General features: G+C 52.1%; 7 protein-coding genes across 7 annotated transcripts; 3 read left to right on the top strand and 4 right to left on the bottom strand.

Moving 5' to 3' along the window:
- Positions 1-2917: 2917 nt before the first annotated feature.
- On the top strand, positions 2918-4345 carry HER10_EVM0006240 (uncharacterized protein; the record flags this gene model as incomplete). The annotated part of the gene is made up of 4 exons (XM_035475831.1): positions 2918-3046; positions 3107-3907; positions 3941-4081; positions 4154-4345. 4 exons carry the CDS (start codon positions 2918-2920, stop codon positions 4343-4345), a joined length of 1263 nt encoding a protein of 420 aa, XP_035336110.1.
- Positions 4346-5513: 1168 nt separating this feature from the next.
- Positions 5514-7617, top strand: HER10_EVM0009626 (uncharacterized protein; the record flags this gene model as incomplete). The annotated part of the gene is made up of 4 exons (XM_035479109.1): positions 5514-5572; positions 6833-6981; positions 7037-7181; positions 7236-7617. 4 exons carry the CDS (start codon positions 5514-5516, stop codon positions 7615-7617), a joined length of 735 nt encoding a protein of 244 aa, XP_035336411.1.
- A 449-nt stretch (positions 7618-8066) lies between these two features.
- On the bottom strand, positions 8067-9137 carry HER10_EVM0001596 (uncharacterized protein; the record flags this gene model as incomplete). The annotated part of the gene is made up of 1 exon (XM_035471340.1): positions 8067-9137. One exon carries the CDS (start codon positions 9135-9137, stop codon positions 8067-8069), a length of 1071 nt encoding a protein of 356 aa, XP_035335665.1.
- A 7743-nt stretch (positions 9138-16880) lies between these two features.
- On the top strand, positions 16881-17935 carry HER10_EVM0000516 (uncharacterized protein; the record flags this gene model as incomplete). The annotated part of the gene is made up of 2 exons (XM_035470294.1): positions 16881-17105; positions 17182-17935. Exons 1-2 carry the CDS (start codon positions 16957-16959, stop codon positions 17933-17935), a joined length of 903 nt encoding a protein of 300 aa, XP_035335569.1. The 5' UTR covers positions 16881-16956.
- A 345-nt stretch (positions 17936-18280) lies between these two features.
- HER10_EVM0010288 (uncharacterized protein) lies at positions 18281-18709 on the bottom strand (the record flags this gene model as incomplete). Its single annotated transcript, XM_035479752.1, has 2 exons — positions 18281-18329; positions 18366-18709. 2 exons carry the CDS (start codon positions 18707-18709, stop codon positions 18281-18283), a joined length of 393 nt encoding a protein of 130 aa, XP_035336466.1.
- A 910-nt stretch (positions 18710-19619) lies between these two features.
- Positions 19620-20825, bottom strand: HER10_EVM0009820 (ABC transporter; the record flags this gene model as incomplete). The annotated part of the gene is made up of 3 exons (XM_035479293.1): positions 19620-20115; positions 20212-20447; positions 20502-20825. The coding sequence occupies 3 exons, from the start codon at positions 20823-20825 to the stop codon at positions 19620-19622; spliced, it is 1056 nt and encodes a 351-aa protein (XP_035336430.1).
- A 1415-nt stretch (positions 20826-22240) lies between these two features.
- Positions 22241-24148, bottom strand: HER10_EVM0009783 (uncharacterized protein; the record flags this gene model as incomplete). The annotated part of the gene is made up of 6 exons (XM_035479258.1): positions 22241-22947; positions 22999-23298; positions 23345-23408; positions 23460-23744; positions 23806-24010; positions 24072-24148. The coding sequence occupies 6 exons, from the start codon at positions 24146-24148 to the stop codon at positions 22241-22243; spliced, it is 1638 nt and encodes a 545-aa protein (XP_035336424.1).
- Positions 24149-24573: the final 425 nt, after the last annotated feature.

Here is a 24573-nt window from a genome sequence, read left to right as displayed (position 1 = left end):
GGCTCGTGTCCATGTCGTGGCACCAAGCTCAAGACCTGCAGCTCGCGGGAAACATCCAATGAAGAGACGCACCAGTGATGCAGTCCAAGTCGTTGGTGTACAGGAACGCGTCCAACCAGATCCAGGGGCCGGCTCCGAATGAGCACAAAACTTGTTTTGGTGTGGCCGCCAAAATTCTGGAAAAGAGCCGGGACAGCGGTAACCAGGCCAGCGCCGGGCAAATCCAAGAAAAATAATGTTTACCAACTCGACCTCGGTCATCCGTTTACTAGCCTTGCTTGGAAGATGCATGTCCTTTGAGATACTCCAAAAGACCATCGTCGGGTTCAATAGAGCGGGCTGAGCCATTGCCCGACTGCGCCCAATTGGCAGCCAAGACGTGAAGCAGCTTGTTGCCCGTGTAGCTGGCGTGCTCGTGGGTTGGCAACTAAAGAACGGCACAAGTTCCCCAAGTGCCGCCATTGCCAGAGTACGATTTAGTGATCGTCCAAGTGGCCCAATGTTTCCCGCGGGGTACCCCTGACTCGCCCCAGCTAGGACCAGCCGCCCTAGACTGAAGTCTGATGTGTTGGTTTCTATCAGGAATAGCAACAGCTAATACTGATAGCCCCGGAACGTGGCCCCGGGAGGGCAGACATTTGCTGGTGCGAGACGCCGTCGACTTTAAAGTGGATGGAGAAGCTATCTGATAAGTAAAGCACGCCATAATGGCTCGGGTATGTTAGTCGCGTGTCGGCTGGAGTGACTGACAACAGTGACAAGGAGCAGCTCAAGAGCATCGAGAATCGAGAATCGAAGCTATGACAAACGGATCATATGGTGCATGCGGCAAAGGCTCCAGCCTCTTGAAAACTGTGCGAATAAGCCGCGTCGGGGTGGCGTCATGGAACATGGGAGAGAGCTGACGGTCAGCAGGAAGTTGGCTACTTCGCATTGTTGTCGCATGCCCCGCCATTTTATGTTGACGGTTGACGAGGAGTTGAGGACGCGGGGTCACTTCATCTGCGTCGTGCTCTTGTTCGGGCACTTGCGCAGTCAATATTTCTTTTCCCAGCTCCCCGCACTGCCCGCCGTTGCCGAATGACAGCCAACGACGTGCAGAACAGGGAATCGAGGTAGGCAATTGAGTCTGGGGAACTTTGGTATTGAGGGAATTCCCAATGGTCAGGTGTGTCAGACCTTCTGGAAAGCAAGCCAGTTGGCAAGCCGATGCCATGGGTGCCCATCCTTCTCTACACAGTAGAGCAAGGTCTCCGGGCAAAAGACTTCCCTGGCAACAGAGCGGCACAGCTTTCGGTAAGAGCCCCGCAATGGTCGTGAAAGATGGCTGGCGTGATGATGATAATGGACGCCTCGGGAGCGGCACAGTTGCCCAGACTTTGACTAAAAGCGAGGACCAGGAACTGGCTCCCAGTCGCCATGCACGAGAAGACGCCGGGCCGGGTACAGGGGTTGAGCGCGAGAAAAGAGTGGGTTGAGTAAGGCGTTCAAATCCGATGCATGATGCACATTGGCGTGAGCATCGTCGACAAGGATGTGTGGAGAGGAAGAGGGAAATATTGGAGCCAAGGACGGCATGAAGAGGTGAGAAGTGACGAGCAGGCAAGTTGGAACGAGCCATCGACATCGCGAACCTAAGGTCGAGGGAAGAGCACACTGGTCTATTGGATGAAGCGGAAAGGAGAACAGACGAGAGAAGGTTGGGTTCACCGTTCAGATGATGGCTGTTCTCCTCGTCCCTTCTACCGTGTAAGCAATGCAGAGGACTTTCTCCCCACATCGTTCCCACTTTGCGACAGCACATGGATCCGATTTACAGTTCTGGCCCCCAAACCTAATGACAACGGACGCTGTAAGGCGGGAGCGCAGCGTGTCGTCTGGACTCTCGGCATTGCCTGCAGCCACATGCAACTCGACTCAAGGGTGAGCAGGTAAGTAGTCACGTAATATATCAGCCGTGTGTATTGCATAGAACGCATGTTCAAATTGTCTATACGATAAAGAGAGGGGAAGACCTGGAGTTTGGCAGGTAGGCAGGCACAAAGGCACATCGGACGACAGTGGGGAGCGGGGTAAGATTTACATACATAGCATAGGGCAACAGTGGGAATGCCTCTTTCTCCATCGCCCCTCCCGGCACATTTCCCATAAGGTACCGCCTGCCCTACTCTGCAAGTTTACTAGCTTTGCCAGGCCTGAAGCGGTAGGAAGTTCATCCGTTCACACTAGGTACCTTACGAGAGGATCTAAGTGGGGGCTTGGTGGCAGCAAAACGAGGTATGGCGAGCGCGTCGCAGATGTCACTTGGATCGAGACGGAACCGTGTGGCTCCGATCAGGGACCTCAAACTGCCAGTTATCAAACTGCAACGGGAGTCTCGGCCGAGCCCGAAAAGAAGCCGTTCTAGGGCAGCGGAATCCTCGGCCGACCCAGAAGTTGATCTTCGTCTCTCATGGAGATTTTGACGTGTTTGTATCTCATGAAGAGGAAGTGAAGTGCAGGAATAAGAGAGTGAGGCTCACCTCGCTTGCGTTCTTAAATTCGAGAACCATCACGTCGAGCGGCAAAAGGCTATTATCGACTTATTCCAATACTTGAAACAATGTCTCTCTCGAATGATCTTCCAGCATACTGGGACAGCTCTTTGCACCTGGCGGCCTTTTCACTGTCAGGACCCATCATCGTTTTTCTGTTATGGGTTCTTGTTTCTTATGGTCGTGTGTTGTACTTGAGGTCTCGCATGCCACCCGGCCCGTTCCCATATCCCATCGTTGGAAACATCGGGCGTGTGCCCGCAGCGAAGCCCTATCTCATCTTTGAAAAATGGTCAAAGGAATACGATAGCCCTCTGATCACCATTTGGACGGGAAACCGTCCTACGGTCGTTGTAAACGATTGTTGGGCAGCGTCGGATTTAATGGACAAACGAGCCCAGATTTACTCGTCGCGTCCACATTCCTACTTGGCCGATGCATTTGACGAAACAGAGAACAATCAGACCAGCCTCGTATACGGAGACAAATGGCGTTTACATCGACGTATCACGGTCAGTTGCCTATTGCGATTTTGTTACCACCTACTTTGTCTCTTATTAATGGCTTTTCAGCATACCGTAGTTGGCAGCCAAGCCGTTCGGGGATACCGAACATTCCAGGCCAACGAGTCCAAAATATTGATTCGTGATATCATGGAGACCCAGCAGTTCGTCTCGGCTATTGAGCGATACGCATGCTCAGTTGCCGCCATTATCGGATGGGGCCGTCGGGTTCGATCGATGGATGACGATCTTGCCAAGCTTGCGTTATCATTCGTGCAGACAGGAGCTGGCCTTTCCGCACCGGCTCAATACTTAGTCGAAGCCTATCCATGGATGAGCAAGCTTCCTAAACGGATCTACCCGTTCCCTTCCATGATTTGGGATGAGGGGCAAAAATTGCTGCAATACTTCTATGCCCTTACCGTCGAAGGGGCCAAACTTGAGCAGGATAGCTTCTCCAAGCGTCTCATTCAGGACCAAGATAAGGACAACAACTTATCTCCCAAAGAAATCGCCAGTCTAACAGGTAATTTGATCGGAGGTGGCGTAGATACCACGACGACCACTATCATCGTCTTCATCTTTGCCATGTGTGCCTTTCCGCGCGTTCAGCAGAAGGCGCAGGAGGAAATTGATAGCGTCCTGGCAGGCGAACCCCCCACTTGGGCAGACGAGGACTCTCTTCCATACTGCAAGGCGCTTCTTACGGAAATCTTCCGCTGGAGAGCCGCGATTGCACTTGGAGGTCCCCCTCATGCACCTGTTCACGACGATTCCTACAAGGGCATGTTTATTCCCAGAGGTACTTCCATCATTGGAAACCTTTGGGCCATCCATCGCAATCCACGAGACTATCCTTACCCCGATGAGGTATGACCTGAGAGGTTCTTGGAAGAGCGACAGCCAAATCCTAGCAAAAAGGGCATCTTCACGTTTGGTTGGGGTCGACGCCTTTGTAGTGGGCAACCCCTTGCTGAACAAGGCATCTGGTTCACCATCGTGGGATTGCTTTGGTCATTCAGAATGCGATCTACCGACGAACATGTAGGTCAACTGTGGATTCGCCGCAATGCGCCAATTGAAATGATCAGTTGCTGATTATTTGACTCAATCTAGGGAAACTCGAAGGAGCTGGGTATTTTTGCATTTAACGATAGCCCAGCCCCAAGGCCGTTGCCATTCACGGTGGAGTTTAAGCCACGAACTAGTACTACCAAGGACATCATTCAAGCTGCTGCTTTGAAAGCCGAAGACGAGCTGCGCAAGTACGACGTCAGCAGTAAAGTAGCTATAGAAAACTTCCAGTAAACATGCAAATAGTGTTTCCGAGCGAACTTCCAAGTGCAGTAGCCCGGGAAAAGGGGTGGGGGATTGCTTCTTTGCAATATACAGCGTTCTTCGCAAGCAACTCAATCAACTATGAGGACCGAACTGAATTGACTTACGACACTGTTATGCCATGACTCATTGAAATCAGTCGTCAAACACTTACCAACCAAATCTTTCCAGACCTACTGCAAGACGGAACTCGGCCCCGTGCCCGACGCCCGAATGCCCGCCCGAATCCTGTCTTTATGTAAGGAATCGGCCACACCACGCTGTGGCCAGGTACGTCTGGCGCTCGAAGTTAGATTGATCAAGTTGCTTTTATGAAACCCATGTGATCATTAATGTGCCATATTGGCGTCGACTTTTTCATTATCTCTACTAACTACCGCCAGCCATGAGAATCTGAGGTACCTCAAGCTAGAACAGTATATGTAGCGTTCTAAGAAGAACATAGACCTTCTCCCTCCTTTTGAGGGTGTCTGCTTTTTATTGCCAATCGATATTTCGGGTTTGCAACGATTTGGATAGAATACTCATTTGTCAGAGTGTTACAGACCGACCTCATGCCTCACTCATGGAAACCCAGTTTTCTGCCATCAGGCATTCGATGTCAAACAACCCCAATGCTGCTTTCTCACGGATTCGGAACTGACGCACTCAATAGCCGTCCTCTCATAGGTTATCATTATTCAATCCGTGCAATCGGGGACAGTCTGACGAAGATAGCTGTGATAGCAAAGCCCTGTATAGAACGATACCTTACTCATAGATGATTGGCAGTGCTCGGCCGATTTCAGCGCCTGGGAAAGTTCGGGAAATCCGGGGAAAATACACCGATAGAATTGATAAACGTCAACCACGGTTAACGTCAACCACGGTTCCCTGATTGGCTCAAGCTGGACCGTAGGCATTTCTCTCGCTGATAGGCTGCCATCTGATTGCCTAGATCTACTTGTCTTCTGCGTGCAAGCCGCTCAAAAAGTTACGATAACTTGGGACTAGCTATGGCTTCTTCTTCCCTGACCCTGGACATTAGTGCCAGGCTCTGCCTTATAGCATGCTTATCTAGCTGAGTCGAGGGGGTGTCGAAAGAGGCAAGCTGTGCTCTACTCCAAAGACGTCGAAGCCGTGACTATAAGATGAGCCCATGTCGCGTGTCGTCTCCACGTCACGTTGGTTGAAGCTATTCACACTTGCTACATCTCTGTAAACCCAGGCAATGTCAGTGCTTCATCAATATTTTTAACAAAATCGATGAGACACGATCATTTGCAACACGTTGCGCTATTATGGCTTCGCTGAAACTGGGCAGTACTCTTTCGCATGCGCTGATCTTTTGCGAGGCAGTTTTCAGCATTTGCATTATCTCCTACGATGCCGCCATGATCAACAACCTGAACGCCGTCGTGCCGTACCGACAACGTGGGTTGACTAACATCACATCTAGTATAAAATGAGCCACCATAGTTGACAAACTGAAACAGATTTTGAACTCAATAGTGATATGATCGGTCTCAATGCTGCCATCATCAGCGCCGGGTGCATCATTGGCGCTCCCGTTGTTGGCCACCTGGTCGATCACTGGGGACGCAAGGCTGGTCTTGGGCTAGGCGCTATGAGCATCATCATAGGCGTCATACTACAAGCATCCGCAACTAAAGGTGAGTGCGCCATGTCGGCTTCTCTCTCACCAGAACCTTCGCTTACACACATGCTCCTCAGTTGCACAGCTCGTCTGCGGTCGCTTTCTCATCGGCTTTGCTACTTTGATCAACGGTTCTGTGCCGCCCATGTGGATTATGGAGCTGGGAGCGCCCAGATATAAATCAATGCTGGCCAACGCCGTGCTTGTCTCCGCGCCATTTACCGCCTTTTTCACTACATGCATCTTCTTGGGGATATGGGATAAGCAGTCGGACTGGGCATGGCGTGGAATCATGCTTGTGAGTGACTTTTGATGACAACGCAGACCGTAGCTGACTTGTTGTATGAAGGGAGAAGCGGTGCCATCTGTCCTTGCTCTATGCCTCCTACCATTCGTTGACGAGAGCCCACGATGGCTCTTCCACAAGGGCCGTACTGAAGAAGTAGGTAGCTGCATGTGATAAAAGCCGAACCTTGTGTCTAAATCTGTTTAGGCTATCGAAATTCTCGCTCGTCTGCATGCCAACGGTGATCGCCAACATCCCTTGGTGATCGCAGAGACTCAGGAGATCACGGGAACTTTGAAACTTGATGAGCAACACAACGGTGGCTGGAAAGAACTCATCGCGCCTGGTAATGCGGGGTCCTTGTTCCTCTATCCAGGTCTCAGACTAACATTCAACAAAAGCTTCCAATCTGAAAAGATTCATCATCGCCGTGCTGATCAACATTTGCTATCAAATTATAGGGGCAAACGCCATCCTGTAAGTCTGCATATCCTTCCAATGATGCGCGAGCTGCCACCGACTTATGCACGCTCAGATACTTCTCATCCTTCCTAATTGCCGGACTAGGAATTGAAAACTATGGTACTATTATCCAGGTGAACATGGGCCTACTGTTATGGAACGCCTTTTGCAGCCTTGCCGGCGTCTTCGTCATCGACAAGATCGGCACTCGCAAGGCTCTAAGTAAGTTTTGCTACTTTGATCCGTGTGATGCGTGTGATTCACAGTACATATCTAGTCTTTGGCACAGCTGCCACTGTCGTCCTCTTTGCTATCCTTTCCGGCCTTTCGTACCTTGCAGACCAATATCCCGACGACCACGGATATGCCATTGGCGCCATCGCTGTTGTGGGCTTATTTCTTTTGGCCGTGTCTTTCAGCTGGTAAGCCTCGTTATAGCCTCGGAGACGATGCAGATCAAACTAACAGGATTGAAGGATGCTCCTTGCCTATACATATCCACCCGAGATCTTGAAATACTCGCAGCGGTCTAAGGGTGTGGCAATTTCTCAGGCCATTGGCTATGCTTTCAGCTTTCTCAATCTCTACACGGCGCCGATAGCTATGGAGAAGATTGGCTGGCGCTACTTTGCCATTAACGGCGGATGGAACCTCGCAATCTTGGCTACTGCGATTTGGTTATTCGTTGACACAAAGGGCAGAACTCTAGAGGAGATTGATGAGATCTTTGATGGAACGGGTCATGCCGGGGGCGTGATTATAGGAACGGATACTGCTCATAGCTTTGAGCTAGATACGACGGGCGAGGCAGGAAATATTGTTAAGAAGCCTGCATTGGCCTCTACCACCACGGCTTAATTAGGGGACTTACAAACATGGGGATATGTCTGGATTCAAGTCGGATCTTCGGTCGACGGAAAGAATAGAATGGCTTCGGCCCATATGGTTAGCCTGTCCGATACACAAGGCTTACCGACGAAACTATTAGAGATTCTGCCCTGGGCGAAAGGAAGTTGAATGAGTGATACACGCCAGACGTTGCGTCAAGAATGACCCATCGCTAAGCCATGTCCGCGCCCCAAAACGTCGGAACCACGTTGGGCGTGGCTGGTGGACGGAGCAGGTGGGACCATCCATCTCTCTCCCCCCTGCCAACTAGCTTCAGTAAACACCTAAGGCCTGTTTCTTTCCCTCGAAATTCTATAATCTTCCCGACTAATCTAGTGTGAAGAAGCGTGACAGTCGCTGCTAACGTCAGTGAGGTGTAGGCTGGCGACTCTGTCCGACGGTAAAGGCGAGCAGAGGGCCTATCTAGCCTGCATCGGCAAGTCCACTCCATCAACTGCCCCTCGTTCACGAGCCTTCTCTCTTTCAAAATCGAATACGCCGTCGGGGATAAAATGCTCATAGAGAACATCTACCCCATATCGGCAGGAACTCAACGCCGATTCTCCTATCATTTCAAACGCGACTTTGTCCCAGTTGAGTGGCGGTGTTTCTTCGTCCTCCTCATCATCATCGTCCTGATCGCGAGGCCGCCATTTGACCAGCAACCCTCTTCCGTACGGGCTGCTCTCAGCCCTCTCCGCCATATTGATATCCGAGTCTCTTGCTTCGCTTGGAAGACTTTGTGTCCAGGCGAGCGCCTCCTGCCAACGGATAGGGCCGGGCAGGTTCTTGGGTTTATCATTAAGCCTATCGACAACCACAATGCGACGGGTATAGTAGGCATTGCTTAATCCTTCTGGGAGGTACCACGAAACCGCCTCCGCCCTGTCCGCGATGACCAGACGATTCTGGATCTCCCGCTCGTGATGAAGTATGCAAGCTGCGGCGTGCTGGAGACAGTGTGCGTCCTGAGAGTCCCGCGATGCGCATGCGGCCAGACGGGTATACCAGGGGCTCTCTTGTGAAAGAACGAGGTCAAGCCCCATGTCCTCGGCAGAATACGAGCTCCCTGTCTCGGGCAGAGGTGGGAGGGGCATAGCAAAGACCTCAACTCTGTCCGGCAGCCCGTCAGAGCTGCGGCTATCTTTGGTGCCGTCGAATATGGCGCGGGTCAGGTCCTCGGTGCGTCCCGGATTAAGCGCGCCAGGAGAAGTGTCATAAAAGACGTAGGCGTACGCCGGGCGCAAGGGCGTCAGATCGGCATCCTCCGGAGTGTCCGCGGGAACCGAGTATGCCACGAAAGCCGGAATACCGTCATGGCTAGGCGCTGAGTGAACGATGGTCTTGGGCTTCGGTTGGAGCTGCTTTCGAGGCGCCGGCCTGTCAAAGTCTTGCGGCTGCGGCTGCGGCTCCTCGTCCTCCCGGTCATGCTCTGGCTCTGGCGGAGGAGAGGGTTCCGTGAAGCCGAGTCTGCGGCAACCATAACACATTGCCTCGAGTTTCTTTGGCGGTTCAAGCAAGCAGTAAGATGTAATTAATGGGACGTTATTGATGATAAAACGGGTTTAGAAAGGTGTGTGTTGGGCAGGTTAAATTGCCCGAAGAATGCTGCGTACCCCAAAATACAACAGAGGGATCCTTTCTGCATCGTAGTCGGTTCTGCGAAATCGCAAGATTGACTTAGAAGGGCATTTATTTCCGGCGAACTCTGTTGGAAGAAGTTTGAACCTCTGTGTTGGTGGAAGGATTTACAACCAAGGTAATAATCCCACTGTCGTTGACAAAACTGGCCGGTTCCGTGCACTGCTGCTTCCCCACCGACTGGATCACTCGCCGTCTCTACCCGGCTAGAGAGTCTCATTTCATTACGACAAGTACTACTTGCAGAAAACAATTCAAGATTTACATTCTCTTGAAACGAAATAAAGCACATGTGTCTACTAAGTTCCACCTGGATCCCCCTTCCAATCCCCTTTTGCGTGTCCATTTACGAAAGTCTGTTGCCACTACCCTGTTCCTCAAAAAGCGGCGTTGGTGGACGGACACAAGCCGAGATATACCAGTCCTGATTGTCCTCAACGCTGTTTTCTGGAGTACTGCTCGAGGAAATCATCCATCGCCTCTAAAAGAGATGCTACAGGATCTTGACCTGATGGTGGTTGTGGAAAGTAAAACGACTGAGTCTCTCTTGGCATATTAAGACTGCTCATGTCCAGCGAGTTCCCCAATCCAGTAAGCATAGGGTCTGCTCCAGGGTGAAGCCAATCGCTAGGCGCTGGCGCCATTGGTATTGGTGCATCCATGACCGGCCGATAGGCCGGGAAATCAAAGGGCGGTTGACATTCCTGGTTATCTGACTTCCGCCAGCTGGAGGTGTCGGCGGCAACTGAGTCCGACTGAATCATTGCACCATCCGAAATTGGAACAGACGAGCTGAGGCTTGTTTTTCGTGAGTTTTCATCACTAACAGTGAAACAGGGAGTTGTCAGCCCTGTAAAATCCGAAGACATCCGCTCTGGTGTTTCTGTAGCGGTCCCCAAAGAACCGAGCAGCTCGCCCAAAGACTCTCCAGGCAGCTCGAACTGTTGACCGCTCATGATGCCTCCAGAGGGTGAGGCCTGGAAGCTATCCGTAAAGTCAGGCTTCTGATCTCCAACGGCCGCGAATAAGCTTTGCGCCATCTCATTGAAGTCTGTGCGGCTGGGACGGTAGTGAGTCGGGTCGGAGATCTCGCCCCGTCTGAAAGCTTGATCAGACCAAGAGGTGAAAATGGAGTCGGCAAGCATGCTGAACCCTCCACTTTTGAAGTCTTCGCTAACTTGAAGCCATTCAGAATTCAGAAAGCCTCGATAAAGGGTCTCTATACAGTATCGAAGACTTACATGGAGATTCTGGCCCAGGGCCGGCGTTTGGAAATAGAATGCGCCAGACCGCGTGGAATAATCCCTTTTGTTTTTCCAACGATGTACCAGTGCCTCTCTTGTGTCTCTTTGAGTTCGCGTCTCTGGCAGCTGTCTCTATGGCTTTATATTGTTCTTCAGACATAAGAAGCTCAGGATGTGCGCGCGCGTTCGTATGGTTGAGGTGTCTTGAACCTAAGTGGTCCCTATTGCAGTCAGCACCGAATGATTTCCGGGGGCCCCAGTCGTTCAACTCACTTTAAATCGCTAAACGACCTAAACTTGGTCGGCATTCGGCAAGCCCCACGCGCCAAATTCTGATACCTCACACCGTATGGACAAAGCCAATGCTTGTCAAGACGAGGCATTTTGCTCGACGATTCCTGTTGCTCATTCTCTTCCTCTTCATCGTCATCCCTGTTTCTCTTGAATCTCATAGGTGTATGAGACATATTAAACGAGCTTACAGATGTTGCTGAGCTGCCCGCTCTTGTCCGTAGGCCCGTCGATCGCTTCCCCCCCGAGGGACTTCCTTCATTGGCAGCCTCGTACTCTGCTTGATTGCCCAACGTGTTGAAGATCCTGGATGTCAATACTGATCCGTTTAGGGAGTGATTTCTGTGCTTTCTGGATCTTCGAATCTGATGTTGAAGGGGAGTGTAAATGGCATCGGCATAGTCTCTCCTATCAGAGAGCAGTTTTCGAATCGACCTATTCAGATTACGACTGTCATGTTCTATATCCCATTCCTCGTATTGCCGAATATCCTCGGAGGAGGAATCATCACCGGCGTCGCTACTTGAGCTGCAGGCCTTCGAGGAAAGCCTTGCTTGAGATCGGTTGATCAATGCTGCGCCAAAGACCAAGCCTGAAGTTGTACTGAAGCTAGCTCGCTCTCCAAGCTTCGAGTCGTCTGAATCCCACTGTATTGGCTTGCTCGAACTTTGTGTCCAAGCCCCAGCTTCTGCCAGTGGTCCAGCTCTCCACAAGCTTGGTTTTTTGAACGCATGCCTGTACGTTCTTGCTGGCCTTCTGCATGCTAAAGTCAGCGCAATCCTCGGTTGTCGCACACAGGAATACTAAGAAACGAACTTACAATCTGGTTTTAGTGCGGGTGTGTATGTTCATTGACTCCATGCGTCTTGGGGGCCAGCATGATGTGTCATCTTCATTCTCACCGTTGACCAAAAGGTCTTGCACTCTATCATACTCATTCAGGAATGTTGGCAACGAGTCATGTTTCGAAGCTTGACGAAGCTTGTTCCCAGACTCAATGTAAGGCTCTTCCGAATCGCTGGAGTCATATATTAGTGATGTCCCCCAGTGTGGATGCGGGTCCCGAAGCCATCTATTCCCAATTTCAACGGAGGACTCTTCTTCCGGATCGGGTCCGACGCTTTCAACATCGTCTCTTAATATGAAAGGGTTTCCGGTCCTACTGGACTCATTTCCGAGAGATTCCAGGGTCGTATTCCCTACGTCTCTGTTGGCATAAGAGTCGAGGAAGATTCCTACAGTTGTCGACCACGCTGGTTGGGCAAGCGATGTTGAACTAGCTACACCTGCACTATTGCAGCTGTTTCGGGGGAGAACTGACTGCATTTTGTTAGCCTGGAGGAAGACATCCACTGTTCTTCTCGTATGTGTAACGAAATCATCCCTACATATACCTGCAGGAACCAGGGGTTTCGTTGATTTCTCCTGAAATTCGTAAGTAGGTCCTGGACTTGGCATTCGAATGCAGTTAGCAGTGGCGCTCGCTCGCTGTGGATGGAATCCTTTATTCCCCGGCAATGTAGGATATTTAGTCTCAATCAGGTTATGGGCTAGGTGACGTCTAGCCTCGCGTCTTCGATCACATGGCAGACTACGATGGCGCTGTGGATAAAGAGCCGTTCATAAGCGTTAAGCTAGAACATACATGTAGTAGCGGGTCTCACAATTCCGGGATTGCGGAATTATAGCTTTGGCCATGAACACCTGCAGTCAACGTCCACCATTGAAGCTTACAGGATCTCGTAGACCTTTGAGCTACCTTACCGGGACACACTGCCTATTGGGTTCTCCGTGATTGCGCAAAAGAAGAACAGAAGCGGCTGTGCTGCGATTTGTTGACTATCGATGAACCATCAAGCGGTAAGAAATACCCCCAATTGCTCCTACTATGCAATTTTGTTGAGTGATTTGCCTCTCACTTCATACATGTATCTCTATGTCCAATTGTTATGAGCCCCCTAGCCGTTGAAAAATTGGTGGTGATGGTTAAGATCTGAACTGTGTGGCAGTTGCTGATGTCTACTTGTCGTTCCCACGTTCTATGTTTATAGGCTTTCTTGTTCTTCTTCGTGCCTCTAATCTTGAATGGTATATACTTTGACAGACCGGAGACTGTTCATAATAGCTCTGTTCACAGACAGAGTCTCACCAAATTCCCTGCTCTCATTCTCGACGCTGAGATCGTAGTATTCGTTGACTTTATCCACCAACAGCCTATGAAGGCCTCGCTACAGCGCAGGATCATCCAGGCTTCCTCCGCGGGAGACTGCACCATCTCCACACCCCGCACATCAAGCACCTAGTACATGCGACTAACATGCTCAGCCTATCGCAAGTATATCAGTATCAAAGCCAGCATCTCTCAGCATCAAGGGAAACTTACAGCCGGGCTGGGGCTTGCAGCACTTCATCGTCTCCATACCAACGGTGCCGGGCTCAGATCGCTGCCTCTCACCAGTGATCTCCCAAGTCGTCTGGCAGGGCAAGTCTTCGGGAAGATCGCAGACCCAACCGTTGGTGAGGCCTCGCGAGATAGGACCGACGTCCGATTTGCAGACCTCGGGGGCATGGCGGCAGCCTGCCATGACGCCGAGGGACATGGAAGCAATGACGAATGCCTGGGTGAACTTCATGATGACTGATTTATGTGTAGAAGAAGGAGTGAATGTGATATTATTGCAAGATCGACTCGATGTGGTTAGCGGGTAGTTACAATCACATATACAGAGCTCGAGCGCTACTACTTATACCTGGAAGCTGGAGGAGCTACCCGCCGAAGTATATGTTGTTGTCCGCGTACCTCCGATCCCCAGTTTCTGTTGTCGAGTCTAATAGATTGGCTGGTCGTGAGTTCTGGCCTCATGTTGGCTTTACAATGTTGATCGTAATCCCCATGGACTTTTGATTTATGATCCGCTATTCTTCTCCGTACTGGCGAGTCAGTACGAATGAGACGAACGGGTCATCCCACGCGGCGACAAGCGAGTCATTGTACGTCGTTGAGCATCACCAGACTACTCCGTACAGTGCTTCATGCTGACTCTGAATACGGCAGGCTGCCCAATCGGTCTTGCAAAACCCCACAGAGAAAGAGGGTCATAGTATGACTCTCGCGATGGTTCACTTGCAGTCTCAGTGTGGAGTTACCACGCCAGGCGGTTTCTGCTGTGTGATGGTCTACTATCGAGAGTCTTGTATTACTTTCAAGATATCATCTTCTTTGCATATAAGAACTATGTTAGTATGAAGCTCCCCATATTGCAAATTGGACCTTTTGGCATTCTATACCGCCTCGAATGACGTTGTTACGGGGCAGCATACGGTGCCCAACTATCAGTGCAAAGATAGAGTTCATCTCACACCTGTGTGTGATAAATGAACAGGGCAATGCTGCGGGCCGCACGCGGGCAGTTAAAGTTTCTGCAGTTTCGGCTATAACCAAGTGTCCGTGTTTACGGCTCAACAACGTCCCGCGTATTAGCGAGCCCGGCCGCAATCAAAAGGAAGACATCGTGAGTCCACTTAAACCCACCAAAACTCCAAAAACATACAACACCAGGTATTCGCTGGTCGTCACCGACCCAACTACTAATCCGGCCCTCATTGGCTTATCTATGGGAGAGCGGACGGTATCCCGAGTTTTCCAATGGGTATGGTCGTATGTGGTGGTTCAAGATGGTGAAGTAGTCCATAGAGGCAGCCGCAAATTGTGGAAGCTGGATGTTGCTGCACTTCCGGTTGCACAGTGCCACTTGAGCTGCAGGCAAACAAAAGTCCCGCCCAAAGAGACCTTGAAAATGATCATCTCGATTGCTTTATCCAGTAGCATAGAAATTCGAATAAGTTAGGTGCACCCGAATTCGCTACTCAAGCGACGCGCCGGCCTTGAAGAACGAGTGAAGCTGGAGCGAAGCTATTTTCCACTGGTCTCATTGGCCAATTGAGTTTCCCTGCACATCTGCCTGTTGGGTCAGCGTTCTCCAACCCAAGCTGGGGCCAGGTGCCGTATTAGTAGGGCCGACCGGCCGGCCGAGAATGACCGCCGCTGCCCCTCAAGGGTAGGAGTGGGGGCGGTGCTCCCCGAGACACTTGCGCGGTAAGTTTCCAGTCGTGACAACGGAGCGTGAGAAGAGCTCCTCGCTTCTCATCATTGCATTAGAAGCTCTCCATGGACCTCCGACGTGATTGAGGGACCCTGGACCAACCTTAGTTGTAGTGAGGTTAGATTAACTGGAGCCTGATGAAGCGTGGATTTGACGATAGATTCAATGCTATTGTACTAAGACCAGCCCGGGAACACGGCCAATACCATTCTGCGGACTGCCGAAAGCCAGTCAGGCCAGAATCTATTCTGCCCTTTTAGGCCAAACTGTATGTCCTCAAGTTTCAACGCTGTATGGCTGTATTTCCATAGTGCAAAGTTTGCTGATTATCAATCACGGTGAAGATTAGCACACAGCACCGAGCATAGGCACTTATATATGCACTGGTTGCCCATCATGAGACGAGCACAGCTATCAACGAGAAAGCAATAGGAAGACGTTCACGACAGCCGTTCAAGATGGGCGTTTCATCACCTGACGGTCTTCCGCCAGAGATTCTCCACGATATACTCAAGGTCCTCAAGATTAGTGATCCAATGAAAGCAAAACGACTAACACGCTATAGCATCTAAACAAGCATGACCTCTGCAACCTGCGCCTAGCAAGCCGCACATACGCAGCCTTCGGCCTCCCTCACATCCTCAAGCTCGTCGCGTCAGAGCTCCAAGAGTCTTCAAAGAAGCCAGTCGAACCACCATCCTACCTTCACCGGCTGACAAAATCATGCTTACACGAGGTGCTCGAGTCTCTCGTCAAGCTGGGCGTACCCACCGACGATGTCGACGCGCAGGGCGAAGCAGCGATGCACGTCGCGGCCCGTCGTGGCTGCGGGAGGCATTGCATCCGGATCCTGTTGGCTGCATCCGCGAACCCGGGCGTCGAGAGCCGTCTTGGGTGGACGCCGCTCATGATTTCGACGAGGTACGGCCATGTTGAAGCTATCGCGGAGTTGATACGCGGCGGTGCTCGGCTGGATCAGAGAGGGTTCCATGGCTGGACTGCCTTACACGTCGCAGGCCAGAACGGGCGGGAGGATGCTTACGAATTGCTTGTTAGGGCAGGCGCAAGCCTGGGGATTGTTGATAATGACGGCTTGAAGGCGAATGATACTCCTGTAGGAAGGGTAAGCAATCGTCTCCCATGCCAAGACGTGAGGATGCCATACAGGCCGTTAGTTTCCTCCGGTATCCCACCGCCATGATTCTGGAACGACAGAATCGCGCGCTCGGCTGTTGTAGATGAAATGAAGGAGAATACATTCAATTGGCATTGCAGCTGACTTCCTTCATCATAGGAGAGTATCGTGCGCATTTGTGCGTGCCTCACCGAGCTGAGAATGGGTCGTGCTCTCGACTCATGATTAGTGATCTATTGTTCCTGCTTATTCAAGCTTAAACATCTGAATCATTCACCGAGCCCTTCACCGAACATTACATGCCATCGCTAACCCGACGTGGACTGGTCCATTTCACTCTCTGAAGGATACGAACACACGTACCGTCGTGCACGGTGCTGCCGGGTCGAAGAGGTAGGTAAAGTGTCCCGTCATCCAATTGCCGAATCGAGTCAAAAGCTGTAGTGCGTATATGTATTTCCCAGACCGGGATCAGTAATCACCTCACTTCCGGGAAGGATCCGACTTACGCAGGTGCAAAGCACCGGCAGCCCCATAATTCGCTCCGTCTTACGGCATTAGCTCACTCAACCGATCTCCGGATACACTGCCCCACATCGCGGGCCGTGGCTTTATGTTTGTCTCACAGCTACGAGCGGGGGCATCGGGGCTAGCCTATCGGGGCACACCGTCGCGGCCGCTAGGGCCCTGTATAGCATATGATTCATCGCGGCTATGCCTTCCCAGCTGCAGATCACCCGTGCTGCTTCTGAATTACAGGAAGAGAACATTCCAACGCTAGCAGTGTGTGTGTGTGTATCTGACCTCGTTGTGAAAAGTAGAAATAGCCATTGACTTCTCTTCACTCCTACCTACCTGTCTCAATTGCTCAGTATCCTCCAGACATTAGAATCACATGAACGCCACATCAACACAGTCCGTCAATCAGTACCTCAATTCAGTTTCGCCCATCATGGACGCCTCGAACAAGCCCACAATCACGTTCTACGACATCATCCTCGATCCAAAAGCCTATCCAATGGCACCGAACCCGTGGAAGACACGGTGCGTAAAGCACCCCCACCCACCCCCGCATCTCATTCACGGGGAGAAAGACTTTACACCGGCTAACATTCCACAGCTTCGCGCTCAACTTCGCCAAAGTCCCCTACCGCACAACCTGGGTTCCCCTCAACGCCGTCAGCGAGACGCGCAACTCACTCCAACTCCCCGCCAACCGCAAACACGACGATGGCACTGACTTCCCCACCCTGCCCATCATCCGCGACCCCCTCGCCTCTTCCTCCAGCTCGGGAGAGAAGAAGGAAATCCTGGTGGGCGACTCATTCGACATCGCGCTGCACCTGCAGAGAACCTACCTCGCCGGTAAAAAAGACCTACTCTTCCAGGATGGAGAAAGCGGCAGCAGCACGGTGGCCCTGCACCGCGTCTTCAACGCCTTCGTAGACCAAGTCTTCAGCCAGTACGGCGCCCCGCTCGGCGGCTTCTACATGCCCCTCGACCCGCGCACCGTCGAGGCCGACAGGAAATCGTTCCTGGACCGGTTCCCGGGCAAGAAATGGGAGGACCTCGAGATCCCCCCCGGCTCGGAGTTCAGGAAGAAGATGTTGGAGGATTTTGAGACGAACTTGGAGGCTAAGCTCGGTCCCTGTTTCCCTGCCGGGGGAGCGGGTCCCTTTATGGACGGCCGCGAGAGCCCCGTGTATGCGGACTTTATCGTCGGGGGCTGGTTGCAGTTCATGAGGGGGTGTTTGCCTGAGTGGGAGGCGTTGAGGAATGAGTGGTCTGGTGGGAAGTGGGGGAGACTGTTTGACGCGCTTCAGGAGTGGACGGACGTGGATGGGCGAGAGGGCATCGTCCCTGCGAGGCCATGAGAAGACAGTCTTCCCGTAGAACAATGGTCTTCTCAGCAGATCTTCACTCTGAATTTTACAAGTATGGAGTTCTTGATCGTAGGAACAGACCGTAGGGACAGAATTGGCTCCAAAAGGTACGCGATTCTTATGGTTCAAATGTTTGCTTGCTTCAAATATTGTCCTTGCCATGAAGCGTTCGTGGTGTGTTCAAAAGCCACACTATCCCGTAAACATACGCTTGTGAGGAAGTATTGATACGTTTCCATGATCAGTAGAGCATTTCGACCAAACATCTCAACATCCGACGAGACCCAAGCAGGACGCAACAACCTTCAAACCTCTCCCCTTCCACTCCCGCCACACTTAAGCGGCACCGCAGTAAGCGCTCTTCCACAACAACCCATTCGAGCTCCTAGAAGCAACACAGCCTCCCGAACCGCTATTAAACCCAATGCGCCCCTTGGCGCCGCCGCAGTTGTACCCGTCATACAAATCGCACCCGCCGCCCGTCTGAGCCCCATTGCCCCGCCACACGCCGGCGACATTGAGACTCCCGCTGGCGCCCGGCATGCCGAGCGAGAAGCAGTCGCCCGCGCTCCCGCCGTTGACGTACTCGGCCGCGTGGGGCCAGCGGGTCCACCACGCCGCCGTCTCGCTGGTGTAGGCGGAGCACCCCGAGTTGGAGTAGAAGTTGATCTGCACTGCTTTGCCGGATTCGTAGTTTGCTGAGACGGGGGTTGCCAGATGGAGGGCTGCTGCTGCGAGGAGCGTGAGGATGGATGGGGTGTACATTTTGGGTGATGAACGGGTACGTTTGTTTGATAGTCGTTTGTGAGAGATGAAGGAGTCGATGATGGGCAATAGGATGTTTGCTTGAAATGGATGGCTAAGGGCTGGATGGTAGGCACTACAACCGCCCGAAGCTGAGGATATATACAAATTCTGCTCTCGAGATTTGAGGCTGCTAGCTGCCATTACAAAACCATCATCTCCATTCTATGAGGCAGACAGACACTGAATCAAAAGTTGGTGCCTAGACTAATGGAATTCCGACTGGCTTCTTAGTAAGGACTGTCTTGGTACACTCTACTAGACAAGTCCACCTTCCAGTCTCGTCCCTAGGAGCCCGTAATCGTGGGGACTCTCACGAGTGGGCGCTGATTCAGCTGATCCTTTGATGCAACTTAAACTCGACGGGATGAACCAAGCGGGAGGACCCGTCCCGCTTATTTCGGGCTGCAGCATGTACGGGCAAGGGTGTACCCTGCGGGTTCGGTAGCGGAACTCCGCCGGCTTTGGAGTAATCGAGAAAAGGAGGACACTAGACTTTGTTTCTATGAATATTCGATCGAGGCAACGGCCATGGGACTCGAGAACAAACACAAAGCTGTCTTGGACTACCGGCAAAAGTGCCAGAGTCACAAGATTCCATCGCAGAACCCATGCTGTGAGAAATTGGAGACACATAGAGCTATCTTCGTTCTCTGCAAATCCTGCTACGTTGACCAAGATTGTCTGCCACGTCTTGACTATTGCAACTGTCTGAGTCTCGCCGATGTCGACAAAATTGATAACAATATTGAATCGAAGCCATTGTTTCAGAGCCAATTCTCGCCAACTCCCATACACGCATCTTTTCAACTCCGTCCATCACATGTAGTCCATAAACCACAGCTTACACCAAAACTCACTAATCAAGCCCTCACAAGTCATCAAGAAGAGGACTCAACCCCTGCGCCGTCCCAATCTTATCCTCAAAGAACAGCTTCAACCGCTCAACACGCACCCGGTCCCCCATGAACCTCTCAAACTCAACCGGATTCGTCGTCTCGACATCCATAATCCCGGGATACCCCGCCGGCGGCGCCACATCCTTCCTCACGCTCCATGACCCCGCCGCCGCCGTTGTAGACTGGTACTCGTCGCTCAGCATAAAGTTGTGAAGCAACTTCGCGCCCTCCGGATGCGGCGCGTCCCTGAAGATAGCCGCCCTCTGCGCCCACGTCACAAAGGTGCCATTAGTTGGTATGGAAACGTTCAGCGGCGCCAGGGGAGTGAGGCCGATACCCGCGGTGAAGGTGGCCGAGAGAGTCGTGTTGGGCGAGGTGAGGAGGGTGACGGGCGTACCGGTGCCGCGAACCCAGCGCGGGTTCTGCGCGAGGAGCTTTTCGAACCTTTCGTAGCCGAATTGCTGCATGCTGTTGAGAGGGGGCGTTAGTTGAGTGTCAACTACGGTCTGCCTATGCAGAAGACTTTGGTTTGGGTACAAGCCCAGAAGGTGTAGCTGTACTCACATCAGATCAAACGCATACAACACCGCATCATCGTCGTTAGGATACGTGAGAACAAGCCGATCCTTGAACCTCGGCTCCAAGAAATCCGCAAACTCTCTCGGCCCGTCCCCCTCCCGGTCCGCATTCCAGATAAACGTCCACGCAAAAATCGAAACCCCGTGCCACGCGCCGCGAACGTCCCGGAACGCCGGGTGAATCTTGTCAAAGTTGACAGGCTGGTAGTGCAGCAGCGCGCCCTCGAGGTCCCAGCGCGGGTAATCGTGCAAGGTCTGCAGGATCGCCGTGTCGACGTACAGCGCGCCGGCACCGCCGAGAGCGGAGAGGGCGAGCTGGCGGTCAATGTTCCCGTCGTGAAATTTGGACACGTCGACGGTGATGTTGAGCGTCATGCCGGGGAAACGGGACTCAAAGGCCCGCTTGAGGCCGTCTTGCTGGTTCTTCTCGTCGCCTCCGTGCCAGGCTGTCACGATGCCGCCCTCGGCGAGGGCGGCTTGATGGATCTCGTCGAGGGTGCGGGTTTCGATGATGGGGGCGCCATTGAAGCCGAAGGTTGTGTCGTATGCTGCTGCCATGGTGACGAGGCTGGTGGCGACCAGCAGAGTTGAGCCGATCATCATGGTGAGGTGCGGCGTTGGTGTAAGTCAAAGACGACGAGTGAGGTATGTAGGAGCAGAAGCAAAGTCCTGGATGAAATTTGAGGATAGTGAGGATGATGGTCCGATTAGAAGCCATACTACTAGAGATGCCACTCTCCTATATACTCATGTTGAATATCAGCTGTATTGCTTGGGATCATCTTGCCGTGTAAGTCTACAACGAGACTACGGACCGGTCAACAGCATTGATTCTCCCACGGCATCTCTGTTCAGACCACTCCTCTGCTGAATAATTCAAATAATCCAGCCAATGCCGCCTTCAAGGCTTCAACGTCGCAGAACCTGCATGTCCTGGCTCGACCCGAATCGCGACGACTTCAAAAACATCTCAATGTTGGTAAGCATCGCCGTCACAAGCAGTGTCTACAACAGAAAAGGTGGTAAATAAAAGAGCCGACGCGCGCGGTAGACTTACAAACCCAGTGGGGACCCCAGCCTCGGCCGACCCCACCTCATGAGATAATGTCACCATAAGGTCTCTCTAGCGTCTTCTCCCCTCACTCAATTGACCATGCCGCTTTTTCTAGTGTTTGTTGGAAAGAATTCTTGCTTTTCCCAGTCTCCGTAATCGGATGAACGGGCTGGTACATGCCACGGCCTTGCCGGTCAGGCCAAGTTCCCTAATGAAGATGAACTCTGCCGAGATATCGTGGTAGAACGGAAGAGGGCGAAAGTTGGTGCCAAGGGCTAGTCTAGAATTCACATTACGTGACGAACCGGGGCCATCCAAAATTCAAACAATAAGCTTATTCCAATAAACGCCCCCGAACATTCTACAAGTGCACTTTAAAGTATTTCGAGCGTTGTTAAGCCTTGTGTAAGTAAATCCCAGACTAAGTTGCTGGTTGAATACTGTATGAGTGATGATAGCCACTGCGGTGAACATAGTCGTCGTTGTCATTCCTGCAACCATGATAAAGAAATTCCTCAATTAGGAAATATGCTTGCCATGGATGAACCACTCTTGCATCTTGACTTCGTGCTCGTTTTCGGATCGCCGGCCGCTTGGGGGCTGAGAGTGGGTGGAGGTCACTTCCCGTAGCTTGGTCAGCATCGCATGATGCCTGGGCAACAAGACTTCCTGATCGGAAGCTGGCGTCGGAAGCTGGTCGATACATCGGATAAGGGCCCAAATTATGTCTTTAAGACCATCGTACTGGCAAATGAAGAGACGTGAGCCTCGTGGATTTCTCGAAGAATCATTGTTTCCTTGTAGTCGTGCCAGGAACGAGGACTCGCACTGACAGCAGAAGTCGGAGAATACAGTGTCAATCTATTAGTCTAATACCATGTTTCGAAAACAGCCAAACGCCAAAGCTATGCTACGAGGGAAGTGGGTATCTCAGCGCCGTACCATGCTACAACACCTAGCACTAGCTGCTCTCTGCTTCCAGAGCGCGCTTAGTGCCCTCCTTTGATGCCACATACTGATACACATTGGGGTCACCACCGGTCAACTTCAATAGGTGACGCTCGTACGGCCCGAGGGGCTCCTCCACCAAGGTTCTCCCGTTGGGACTAGTTGGAGCATTCTCCTTAGGGCCACAATATTCCCATACCCAACGGCCATCAGAGTCGGCGTCGGCAGGATGCTTCATACACTCTTGCTGATCCGACTCAGGTTCCCAGACTGGATGGTGCGGAACCGGGTCTTCATAAGTCGCTTTCGAGTAGACAAGCCGCCAATTCTTCTTCATAGCCGGGTTGTCCCACTCTCCAAGGTCATTCAACCCCAGGCCCTTGCAAGCCAGACGGATGCGGACCGATGAATGGATGCGCTCGTTTGTGTCTGTGAGGAAAGTAGCCGTTCGAGCATCCGTATGAGCATTGACTTGCTTGTACAAGCCAGGCGAGCGAATGATCTTTCCGGCCAAGGTGTAGAGAAGGTTTGACGTCTTCTGAATAGAACCGAGACCCCAAGGCCGGAGGGGGTGGTTCTGGCCGTAGACGGGGTCCATTGCCCACTTGATGCTCTTGTCCTTGATTTGGGCCCGGTAAAATGAATTGGACTGCTGCACGCAGCGTTCGAGTGCGAGGTGGTTAAACTCGACGCCAATGGATGCCAGCTGATCCATCATCCCTGTTTCCCAATGTTAGTCAATGATCAGAGGCATCATGGACGTAGACTTACAGGCAAGAGTGATGTTAGAAATTCCCTGGTCGTTCCAGCCGCCACCGCAGTTTGAGTGGTTTCCCGGGAACCAGACTTGTCGAAGATCAGTCGTTTGCCTGTTAGCCTTGAGACGTTCCCAGACAGCTGGTTGGAAAGAGTAACGCGTCTCGTCGAGAGCCAGAGCCTGGAATGCGTGTTCGACTCTGTCAGACAGGCTTGTATCCCAGAATCTGAACTCGCGGTTCGATGCGTAGATCCCGAGCTTGTTTAACCAGGCAATTTGTGGGATGCCAAGGCTACCGACAGTATCCCAGACGGCTGTTCTGTTAGCTGTGGAAAACCACTGGCATTGGGGTTCCCTTACCAACTGCTTTGACCTTGATGATATCCCCTTGGCCCTCGTTTTGTTTAACACGGGTCATGCCGAGCTACGTAGGTTAGCGTCCAGTATCCTCCATATTGGGGAACGTCGGGTTTACCTTTTCCAGCCTCGCCCTGTAGACCTCCGCTGCCCCTTCGCCCTTGGGCTTGTTGTCAAACGGCATCGTGGGGAATTCGTCACGGTAGCGGTGGTTGTTCCAGTTCTCCATGTCTTTGAAGATGGGCCAAAAGTGCTCAACGCCTTCACGGGTCAAGAGTCCCAAGTCGGAAATCATGCCAGCAACGGAACGGACAATGTAAGCGCCGCGGGAGAATCCGACAAGGACGATCTCGTCGCCGTCGCAGTAGTTGGCGCAAAGGAAGCTGTAGATATTGCGTACTCGCTGTTGTGTATGTTAGTACTTCGCCAACTCCCCTGGTCAGATGGGAAAAGAAGACACCTACCTCTCCGAGACCGAGGCCGAAAGCACCGCCAGTAAGGGTGTCGAGGGTATTGCTACCCGTGCCGACGCCAGACTCGTACTCGATGACTTGCATCCGGCCATCGCTGCACCTTCGGCGAAAACACCTCGAGATGCGAGTCACGTTTGAGGGAATCTGCAGCGACCCCTTGGGCTTGAGGAGCGTGGGCTTAACGTATGCACTCTCTCTATGGGGGTTGGATCAGCAAACAAAATCGGTGATATAAGCTGGGGGGTTTGGTGACATACGAATTCATCCAGGTGCCGTCGCAGCACACGATCAGTCTCTTTGGAGAGTAGCTCATGTTGGCGGCTGGGGCGGCCATGATGAGCAGCGACCTATCAGCAAGATAAGGGGAGAGGACGGTGTTGTCTCGTAGGTTCTAGGTGTAGGTAACGAGAGGCGATGGGAGTTGAAGCACTGATGAAGTCGAGGCGGTGAACGGAGGGATGGACGTCAAATCAGAGTAGAAGGGAGAAACAGGAGTCAAGGGGGGATCCCGGATCAGTTGCCGAGTGTTTTGGTTGAGCCTGGGTTTCTTTGAACGTTGGTTGGATATCGTGAGACTTGCAATCTTTACCTTCCCTGGGTGTGGAAGCGGCTGCTCCCTTCTTTATAACAACAGGGGGGGCGAACTATGGGAAGCAAAAAGTACCGGACAAGGCATGCAGGAGGCACAGAAGAGGCATGAGGAAACAGAGCTAGGGAGCCCGTAAGGCTACCCTATGAGGAGCTGACGGGAGGCATTCG

Source organism: Colletotrichum scovillei, assembly GCF_011075155.1.
Source record: "Colletotrichum scovillei strain TJNH1 chromosome Unknown Contig00003, whole genome shotgun sequence".
NCBI lineage: Eukaryota > Fungi > Ascomycota > Sordariomycetes > Glomerellales > Glomerellaceae > Colletotrichum > Colletotrichum scovillei.
Note: the sequence above shows the minus strand (reverse complement) of the source record. Positions and strands in the feature narration are given on the sequence as shown.